This window comes from Paramacrobiotus metropolitanus, unplaced genomic scaffold, assembly GCF_019649055.1.
Source record: "Paramacrobiotus metropolitanus isolate TYO unplaced genomic scaffold, Prichtersi_v1.0 Parri_scaffold0000209, whole genome shotgun sequence".
NCBI classification, from domain to species: domain Eukaryota; kingdom Metazoa; phylum Tardigrada; class Eutardigrada; order Parachela; family Macrobiotidae; genus Paramacrobiotus; species Paramacrobiotus metropolitanus.
The window spans coordinates 51,969-63,198 of NW_026570429.1; the positions used below are offsets into that span (position 1 = coordinate 51,969).

The 11,230-nt window shown below is 43.4% G+C and overlaps 2 protein-coding genes across 2 annotated transcripts; both read right to left on the minus strand.

Moving 5' to 3' along the window:
- Positions 1 to 363: 363 nt before the first annotated feature.
- LOC129601020 (uncharacterized) lies at positions 364 to 1,757 on the minus strand. Its single transcript, XM_055499718.1, has 2 exons — positions 1,357 to 1,757; positions 364 to 1,135 (listed from the first exon to the last, which is right to left on the minus strand). The coding sequence occupies exons 1-2, from the start codon at positions 1,688 to 1,690 to the stop codon at positions 534 to 536; spliced, it is 936 nt and encodes a 311-aa protein (XP_055355693.1). The 5' UTR covers positions 1,691 to 1,757; the 3' UTR covers positions 364 to 533.
- A 611-nt stretch (positions 1,758 to 2,368) lies between these two features.
- Positions 2,369 to 4,906, minus strand: LOC129601021 (uncharacterized). The gene is made up of 2 exons (XM_055499719.1): positions 4,437 to 4,906; positions 2,369 to 3,775 (listed from the first exon to the last, which is right to left on the minus strand). The coding sequence occupies exons 1-2, from the start codon at positions 4,756 to 4,758 to the stop codon at positions 3,168 to 3,170; spliced, it is 930 nt and encodes a 309-aa protein (XP_055355694.1). The 5' UTR covers positions 4,759 to 4,906; the 3' UTR covers positions 2,369 to 3,167.
- Positions 4,907 to 11,230: the final 6,324 nt, after the last annotated feature.

The window sequence follows — 11,230 nt, forward strand, 5'->3', positions numbered from 1 at the left end:
CGGACAATTTATTCCCAATGAAACCTATTCCTGTAACTTGTAAGCAAGTGCTTGATTCTAGTTTATTCTGGCCGAAATAGACATATACTCGTGCGAAAGTTATGCTGCTATAAATTATGCCGTAAGACAAGCAAATATTTGCTTTTGTTGTTGGGGACTTTGCAGTTGGCACTATAGCACTTTTGTATGCAACTTCTGCGCAGCGAATTATGCACTTTATGCAACGTTTGATGAAGATAGTAGCGCAACAATTTTTTCAAATTTCTATGCAAGTGTTTATGCTCGCACTTCTCTGTGCAAAATGACCTTATCGAATTTTAGATACCGTAACTGTCGAATTCGCAGCCCTCTAGTGCAAAAGTTCGAACGTCTCGGAGGAAGGGGGCATATTTCGTCGAAACGTCAAGAATAGAATGATATCTGTTTAATGCGGTCCTTCTTTCTTTGCAACCGCTTAAAACATAAAATACACTCGCGCTCGTAGTACAGACAGACACTAAACCGGTTCAATCGAGATTTCAATGTACGCTGCATCAGTCTCGTTGCGGTCGCGGGTCAGGCCATTGCGGCACCTTAGCCATCGTCAAAAAGTCTTTGGTTAAGAGGTCAGCAGATGTCGGCCGTAATACACGATCCCGCCACAGGCATTCCCCGAGAAACGTCCGCAACTCTTCCGGCAATGTATGAGGTATTTGGGGCGACCCGCCGCTACCAACGTAGTACATGGCGGCCATATCGGTTGTCAAGTCCACCTGATGTCCGTTGACGTCTTTTACGAAGTGCGGCAATCCGCTGATCATCTCCAGGACAACACAACCCAAACTCCAGATATCGGTCTCGCGTCCGACGTTATCGTCCCAGACCATCTCCGGCGACATAAAGGCATACCGGCCTCCACAGTCGCCGACCCTGTGCGCCATCTCTCTGTGGAGACGTTCAGTGGTGTCCAGATGACCAATCTTCATCTGGCAGGTATCCCAGTCAGGACTGTTTAGCAGAATGTTCGTGCCCGTTAGATCACAGTGTGCAACGTTTTGGGCGTGCAGATAGACTAGGCCGTCCACAATTTGACCTGTCCATTTTTGGATAAGCGGCGCGGGAATGTGGAACTGAGCTGCCGCGTGCAGGTTGCCGCCTAAGAAAACCTTTCTCCATAAGCTAAGTTAAAGCAACCATCAAATGATACTAACTCATTTTTTTAATATTCAAAGAATTTTTTTTGTGTGAAGTAAATTGACAAGTAAACGGGCAATAAAAAACGGTAGCTGACACGTTTACAGCAAAAGCCCCGGCAGCCATAGTATATTGCAAGACTGGATGGCGTTTCTACGCTTTACTCGCATACGTTTGATTTACCGAAGCAATACTCCATTATGATTATGTAGTGCGGTACTTCCATCGGATAGGCCTCCAGAGAATTGCCATGCGCAAGATGACGCACCAGATTGGGATGATCAAAAGTAAGGACATGCTGTAAATCGGCGTCCATGGAAGCCGCCAGTGCGCGGGCCCTATCCCTGTCATAATCCAGATGGGCGTTTTTCACCGCGATCTCAACGGGTCGTACGCCATCCTTGCGGTGGGCCAAATAGACATCGGCTCGTGAGGTATCAATAAGGCGTTGCACCAGCTGGTAAGATATTTCTGGGCAAGTTGCAGACGCTTCGTTGTGCATAGTACTGTGGTTCATGGTGCCCGTACACGTAATCGAAAATCAATGTGCACGATTCATTTAACGAGTGTGGCAACACACTGTTGCAGCTACCGGCATACCCATACCGGTCGAATACGAGTGTATTAACAAATGAAGTGCTCACAACAGCCGGCTGATCGAAAACCACTAATCAAATGATACCCGCACTTCGCTTCCGGTATCAAGCCGATTAAATCATTACTACATCGTTATGATATCATTATTACCGTAATTATCGAATTAGAGCCCCAGGGTCACAAATATATCAAACGCCTCATGGGGTGGGCTCCAATTACGGGCATGGGCTTGTATTTCGGAGGGGGCTTCAATTTTTCAAACTCACTTTTTTGGCGTTCGCTAACATGGGCTATATAGCATTTAATTAAGCCCATGGGCTTATATTTCGGGGGGAGCTTAAAATTTTCAAATGACCTTAAGGGTGGGCTCTAATTACGGGGGGAGCTTCTATTTTGGGGGGAGCTTATAATTCGATAATTACGGTACATCACTGCAACATGACGGTGAACAACTCACGGCATTAGCGAATGCTTTATAAAGGCCAAAGGAATTCATTAGAAACCATGTGAGCAATAATCGCCATAATCCAGACGATTTATACTGCAGACGACGCTCTACCACTTTTCTATCGACAAATTCGACACAGTAACGGAGTAATCCCATTAATTTACCAATAATCTAATACAGATATACGCAGGGATAACAAACTTGCGTGTTGAACAGAGATATGGTAGAAAAAAAGCGTCCTAACAGAGCTGGGCTGCCTTCCGCTGAATTTTTAAAAAGGTTGTGCAATTGCGTGGTTTTATCAAAGGACACTTTTATGATGTAGAAAACGAGCTTTTTGGTTGACATAGCCATATCTTTCATGAACGAGGTGCTATGATGAAAAAAGCGGATTGTATGAGCCACGTCCGACTGGGAAAATTAACATTTCAGATTAAATAACAGTTAAAACGCTACATTTCAAGTAAGGGTAGATTAATAAAGCATCCATTACAAGATCTTCATATAGGCGCATTAAAATATTTAAACATTTTAACACCAGGCCATTTTTATCAATTAGAAACCGGCTACCAACAATTAAAAATTTAGTTCTAATCTCAGTTTAGGTCAGAAACGGAGGCCATACCATTGAAATGATCTCATAATCATAAAAACATTTTGATGTATATTTGTCCATAAAGAAACTTATAACGAACCGGTTAAATTTAACCGCACTGGCATATTGCCATCTGTTGCAGTTACCATGCTGGACAGAGGCCGCAAAGGTCCCAACAGGCGCTATTTCGTAACACTGCATTATGCCACCGAACAAATACTAGAAACCTCGAAAGCGCACACAAGTCGCAATTAACAGCTGTTAATTATGGACTTATGGTTATCCTTTTTATCACTGTTCGTAACATTAATTCTACGAGTACCAGAAATTAAGCTGACGTTATAGCTGGTCGCATCAGTTCCGCCGCGGCCGCGGATCATACCATTGCGGCACATTAGCCAGCGTCAAAAAGTTGGTATACAAGAGTTCGGCTGCCAGCGGCCGAAATACAGGATCGCGTTTCAGACAATAAGCGACAAATGCCCGCAATTCATTCGGCAGTTCCCGTGGTATCTCCGGCGACCCGCCTTTGCAAACGAAATACATGATGGCCAAATCGTTCTTCAGCTCTATCTGCTTTCCGTCTACTTCCTTGACAAAGCGCAGGGATCCGCTGATCATTTCCAGCACCACACAGCCGAGACTCCAGACGTCGCTCTTGCGGGCGTTGCCGCCTCCCAGGATACAATCCGGCGCCATGAAAGCACACGTTCCTTCGCCGTCATCGGCCTCTTTCCCCGCAGCCACCTCCCTCTGCAGACATTTTGCGGCGTCCAGATGGCCAATCTTCATTTGGCAGGTATTCCAGTCCGGACTGCTTAGCAGAACGTGGCTGCCCTTTATGTGGCCGTGCAGGATATTCTGAGCGTGCAGATAAACTAAGCCGTCAACAATCTGGCGCGTCCATTTCTGGATGAGTGGCGCGGGAATATGGAATTGAGACGCCGCGTGGAGAGTACCGCCTAAGAAAACAATAACTGCGCGTTTTATTATCAATAATTGAGTAAACAGCAATTAAAAAACAGCAATGCCAATAAATGATTATGTTTTTTTTCGACATTTAAAAGTTGTATAATGTGTTAGTAATTTTTATAGTGGATTAACGGAAGCGAGCTGGTACATGACGATAATGTGTGGTGTAAGAACAAACTCCATCGTTATGTGCGTTTACATGCTGAATTTGAAGGAAATCAGTCTATAATGAGACTTTTGGTGCACCGGAATGCAGTTAAACCTTTGGGAATTTTGTTATCCACACGCCTACGCAACCGGATGTTGCACGTGAAAACTAATGTCACGCTTGAGTATGCAGATCATGTGAATATTAAAGCCCAAACGTGTTTGGAAGTGCGCAAAAGCGAAAGTTCTCGTGAATTTACACAAATTTGGTGCCATGTACCGGGTCAAATTCCTAAAGTAAAGCGTGAAAACACCGTCCCCCTTTTGGAATAACATGGCAACCCAAGCGTTAGCTATAACTCTCATAATTTGCCTTATTGCTACAATACATTGGAAATCGCAATAACCTAGCAGTTGTTCGAAAAGCATGCGTCAAAAATCAAAACCGAACCCAAAACTATGATAATATGCAGCACAGAGATAGTACCGAGTGTACCGACTTACCGGAACAATATTCCATTAAGATTATGTATTCCGGCACTTCCACTGGTTTGGCCTGCAGAGAATTGTAATGCGCCAGATGACGCACCAGGTTCGGATGATCAAAAGTTAGAATATGTTGCAACTCGGCGTCCACCAAAGCGGCCAGTGCCTGGGCCTTTTCCCTGTTATAATCCAGAAGGGTTTTCTTCACCGCAATCTTGTAATGCGTGCGGTGGGCCAGGTATATGTCGTTAAATGAATGATGGGCAATTAATTGCTCTAGCTGATACTGGATTTTTGGGTATGGTGTCGACGCTTCGCTTGCCATGGTAAAGCTGTTCATACTTCATACGCTAGCCCAAAGTTTGACTGTGCAAAAGGCGAATTACAGAAACTGCCACATTGGCCTGCTTTTGGAAGTTACTGTACTTAAATACGGAATGCAAGCACACGAGTGCGTTAGCAGTGCTGCGCTTCGTAGGCAGCCGGCAAGAGAGACCACCATTAATCTGATGATAAGCCCACAGCGTTTCCTGTGCCGATTAAGGCACACCGGAAACCGGTAGGGAGATATGGCTCGTTTCATTATATCATGCTTATGTCAGTATTGTATCATATGTTTGCATTAATATTAAAACGATTTTCAGAGAAATTGTTTGGTTTTTGATCTCAGTATTCCCCATGGTTCAGGTGATCAAATAATACGGCCGAGGGGTGCTTCATTACTGTCCGATCAATACGAGTACAGCAGCAGCACAATTCCGCATTCTAGTACAGTAATACGATTAAAGCATACATACTGAACACGTTTAGAATAAATAAGTGGCCCGGCAAAGCTGATTACGCTGTCTTCTGGTTTATTTGCTATGCGCGCTCTGTTATCACCTTTTTACAAATGCTTCTTGGATTGCACTGGCCATGAGGTATGATTCATGTATTAGTCCTACACTCCGCGCGAGAACACCAAAGGTGGACTTGAAATTTTCTTCCTTTTGGCAATTATGCCGAACACGGCCGGAAACGACCCCAAGCCATTACTGAGAGAAACAAAACAGAAACATTTTTAAGTAGCATAAGACACATTAAATATTTTTAGCCTTGAACATATCCCAATTTAGAGTTTTATACCAATTCGCATACACGCATAACTGTTGATGAGAGACCACTGGATGGGGTCATCTCGAATGTCGTAGTCCCCGGATCGCAACCTTAATTATGCTTTACGCATAGTATTGAGTAGAAGGTATAATAGCGCTGCCACTAGTCCAAGCAGCATCACTTCCGGTGCGAGTCCAAGCAGCATCACTTCCATCCGCTGACCATCTTCAGCCCACAGCTTAAACTCCAGATGTCGGGCTTGCAGCCAGTGGCGTCGCTAAGAAACATCTCCGGCGACCTGTTTCGCCATAGTTACATTTTTGGATAGACGCTGCATTGAGGAATCGAGACGCCGCCGGCAGATCACCGCCCACCAACCAAATCCAAAAGCTGAGCGATCATAAACAATAAATAGCAGCAAGTCCTTATTTTGCTGTTTTATTAAACGCAATGATAGTTAGAAAGTTCTGGTAATTTTTATTGTGAACTTGATTATTTATAACTTTTTATACTTTTTGTGACGTTCTTAACATTTTCCATTATATTTTTTATTACTTATTTTTATTGATATTTTTTTTTACTTTTTTTATTACTTATTTTTACTAATATTTTTCAGTTTTTTTAAGCTTCATAGTTTTTTTATTTTTTATTGCGTAAGTCGCAAAAACACCATCATTCTAGCCTTGTAATAATATTACTGTCGTCACGTTTGCTGTAAATTGGCCGCTAAACTTATCTTTAGTTCGCATAACATAATTAGAGAAGTTATTGCAGAAGCACCTGCACAAGCAGGCAGTGCACAAACGGTAACGATTTATCGGAACAAAATTCCATAATGGTAATATGGAATGTTATTTTATTTCTCAATATGTACCAGGCGAGCTTGGCTCAACAAATATGGTCAAATGAATGGAATATGGAATATTGTTCCGATAACGGCATGTTCTCCGTTTTGAGCACCGAATTCGGGTTTTCCAAACGGGGAATATGCCGTAAGTCGTCGTCCATCGAATCGGCCTGCGCGCGGGCATATTCTCTGTCCAAACCCAAATCGGAACTTTATGCGGTGGGCAAGATAGACGTCAGGTCATGAATAATCATTCAGCCGTTTTACTAACTAATACGGGATTTGTGGACGGGGTGCAACTGCTTTATTTCGTTTCGACTTTTGATCAACAAAAATTTGGAATAATTCTATTACCAATACTCTGCCGTACACTTGGATTATAAAGCGAACGGGCTGAATTGCGCATCTTTTTACCGACCTTGCAAGCGCTCACCGTAACTATTAACTAAAAGAACGCGATCCTGTATTACGGCCTCTGGCAGCTGAACTGTTGTATACGAGCTTTTTGACGCTAGATGATATGCCTCAATGGTGGCCGCAGCGGAACTGATGCGACTAACCAGTACGTCAGATTATTTTGTGTCTCCTCGTAGGCTCGTATGATTAATGTTACAAGTAGTCATGGAACGTATAACCACAATAAAACAGCCCGTTGCTTGTGAACTCTGAACAAGCACACCGCACTGGTAACGCATTCGTGTGTAGTCATAACGTATCCCTTGGATGTTACAAGTAAGGTCGTTGTAGTGTTGGCAATTTAAATTTAGTTACCGTATATGTAAATTGGTGTATCATAGAGAGCGAAGCAGCTTTAACACGTCGGAAAATCCCGTATCAGGTGGTAAAAGAATTTCTCAGTACCCGCAACCCCTTCGTCGAAGTCTGCCTGGCCCACCGCACGGATGGCGTTCAGCACATCGAGATCGCGGTAAAAAACTCCACTGTGGGCTGGAACAGGGAAGAGCACACGCGCAGGCCGATTCGATGGAAGCCGATTTTGCGGCATGTTCTCCGTTTCGAACATCCCAATCTGGTGCGGCACCTGGCGCACTGCCATCCTCGGGAGGGCAACCCGATGGACAAGCCGCTTTACAACATCGTTATGGAATATTGTGCCTGTAAATCGTTACTGCTTTTCTGCTGCGTGTTAATCGAGCGTCAGGAGTGTTTTCGCGTCCGTTTCTGCCTTTGACGAAAAACTTTAGAAAACAATGATATTTATGTAACGTGAACCACCAAAAAAGGTTACAACTGTACTGCTAACGTTACGGCAGGACAATTACTCAGTTAATGATAATGGTCTTATTAAGCGGCACTCTCCACGTGGCGTCTCGATTCCAGGCGGCAAACAGAGTTTACCGGAAGTCAATCACATACCGTTTCTTACAGTAAGCCGATCGTATCCCGCCGATCACCGGTAGGGATGGCATGTCATCATTTATGATTATGTCATTATTATATGATAATGTTATCCGACCCATGAAATTACGGAGCGGAAGTATCAGCGACTATCCGCTCCTGGTCTCGTAATCGTATCCTCCCCCGTAATCGATAGAGGCGACGCCTTGACGCCGTCGATGTCGAATTTTTAATTTTATCTACGTATTATCAGCATTCAGCTGCGTAAAGCGCAAAAATATTGTCCAGTCTTATTACGTCATATACATAACCGCCGGCTGCCGTAACGTTGTCTGTCCGTTAGCAGCGCAGAGTGTTACATGCTTAGAGCAGCCGGCTAGGTAACCACGGTAATCCGATAGTATCCGTACACCGCTTTCGGTATGAAGCCGACTTAATCGTTAGTCGTTACTACAGTACTACATCGCTATGATATCCTTATTACATCGACATCATAACAATGACCGGCTCTGGGCAGTAGAGAACGGATTACAACAGTTTATATGATAAAAAATAGACTGGTGCATTTCAAGTAAAAGTTTAACTAAGGATTTGGTTCGAGATCTTCACATCAGTGCACATAAAAATTTGAAACGCGCAAACAGTTTTACAATATGCCATTTTTTTCCAGTTATATAGTAACTGCAAATACTTCTGAATTAATTTAGTTCTAAGACGACCGAAAATTATTTCTAACCAAAGTTTTCCTAACCTGATTATTCCAATAGCAGCTGCGTAATCCTTGATCAAATCCGCTGATTACTGTAACTAGTCTCAGCATCTTGTGCACAATGTTAATTTTATGGCGTCATTTTAGGCTGACCAGACTTTCCAGGCAAAAGTAGGACGATTCCGCAAATCAGCCAACCTAGAGCGTATTAGACACGCGTCTTCTACTGTGACAATTGCTGAAGAAGAAAACCTAAAAACCTAAGGAAGCTAAGAAATCTGAGTAACCAGAAAACCTCAGAAAAGCTAAGAAGCTATGAAAATTGAGAAGCTTAGGAAATTTAGGAGACGTAAATGTGCGGCGATGGAACGGCAAGTGGCCGAAGTGTGAGAATACCTCAGTGCACATGCATGGTAGAGAGATGATAGTGAAGAGGACGCCGGTGTTTTCGGTATTCTGATGATTGCAATCTTGTAATTAATCTTTCGTATTGCATTAAAAAATGATATCTTGGCACCTGCCACTTGCCATGCTTTACCGCTTGCCAGCGAGCTGCCACTGCCAGTGGGAGGTACCATTGCAACCTTTTCAACCCTGCCTGTGTCGGCAGTCTAGTCATGCAACGCTCATGGCACGCTGGCCAAAACAGGTCCGCTTACACATCCGCTTAGACAAAATTTATCCGCTTAAATAATTTTTTCGCTCAATCGTGTTTTTTCACTCAACGGGAATTACGAGGATTATAATATGAGCATTTTTGATAACGGTTATTGTTATAAAGAGTTACGATGAGAGTTTCTTCGTAGAATGGTACTGAAATTCGACTGCTCAACATTTAGTGCTATGTTTAGTACTATCTTTAATAGGCAATAGCCGTCAAAGTAACAAGAAGTGCAAGCGCAGGCACACTACGTTACTGTTAAAATTTTAAACATTGAAAAAATGTTAGTTAATTAGTCTATGTTAGTTAATTCGTCTACCACTAACAATTTTTTTGTTGTGGATGCACCTTAGCTTTTCGAGCGCATTACTCACTTCGGGACAGTTATTAACCACATCGATATATCCTATAAATGCGTATACTGAAAAAATGACGTTGTAATATGAGAAACTTGGGGCAAGTTGCAGCAATGCAGAGCAGCTAAAAATTACCTGAAAAACATGCATATGACATGCAATGTGAAACGGTTGTATCACAGTAAGAAGAGACCAGCAAAGATAAGAAAGACCATTGAAAAACTACATATAATGTATAAAAGAGATCAGTATAAACTCAGCCGGCATCACCTATGCAAATGATTCTGCAAATACGATGCTTACTGTATGTTCTTCACATTTGCAATAACAAAGCGATTCTCGCGCTTTGTTCTTCCATCTGCATATTGACTAAACGGCTTTTGATGATTCAGCAGCCAGCCGTCACTGCAGCCACTTTATCCGTTAGTGAAAAGAATTGTTCTTTAAGTGCCGTTGATGCACCACTAGCAAGTCTGGAAAACGTCACGCGGTTTGGCGAGTCTCGCCCAGTTCACGAGACCATGTCTTCCAGTAAAAGTTCTATTGTTGCAACGAATGTGACTTGCAAAGCAACCCGCTCGATCGGTAATATCTAAAGTAAATCAGTAAACGGCGTATATGCCTACTATATGGTCAATTATACAGGAAGATTACGTGCCACAAACGTATCAGCAACCAGCTACGGTCTGCTGTTATCAGAACCATAAAACTCCGGTGAATTATTTACCTTAAGGATTTTCAAGCTTTTTGACGCAATGGCATACGAACCGGCTATCTGGGTGACCTATTCGGCATGGCTCGTCAGCGCTGGGATTCAGCCTTGGGATAACCAGAAGCTCGCATGGAAAGTGTACAGCCATGGCGTGGTAATTTTTATGTGTATCGCGGCATTTTTAATGAGTGTGGACGCGGTGTATTCCAGTACGGAACGTAGCGTTCTGGAGTTCATTGACTTGGCCATTAGGATTGCCATGTATGTGGAACCAGCGATTATGAATCTGCTAACCAAGTACGCGATCACGCACCGGGAAGACTGCGTGGAGCGCTTCGCTGATGTCTTTGAGATCTCGAAACGGCAGGCGCTGAACGTGCTTTTTTTGGCTCCGGTTGTAAGCATGGCTGGTGCTCTTGGATTCACTGCGGTCGAAATAACTGTAGCTTTCCTGGATCCGCAGGTGCCGTTTAGAGTTGTTGAAAAGGTATCCTGCTATTTCCTGCCATTCACCGGTACTACCTGCGAAAATGGGCTGAATCTGGTTCTGGCTGTGCCGTTCACTGTGTGGCAGCATGGTGGGAATTTCCTGGTAACCGGCATGTTCGTCATGTTGATGGTTCGTCTGGGCAAGGAATTTAACAAAATTCATCGCAGTCTGGAACAGTTTGTGAAACTGATCGTTAACCATGCGAGAATGCCATCAGTTCTTACCGAAGACCAACCGCAACGTGATTCCGGTGAGCTCTTGTCACCTAAATGTCAGCAAATGTTGCGCCTTTACGAGTCCATTGCTCCCAGTAAATACTATAATTTGATTGAATTCACCAAGCTTTTAAATGACACTGTGGGATGGAATCTTTTTATGCTATCCCTGTTTTCCATGATTTCTGCTGTTGGGGCCGTACTTAAGGCCTTCCACGGACAGGCAATATATAATTCCGAATTCGTTCCCTTAATCAGTACTGTTGTGAATTACACTGCCCTCTTCCTGTGCACGGTATATTGTTCGTCACAGGTAACACGTGTCAGTGCGCTCAATAATTGTAGAGTAACTTCAGTTTGTATTTTTT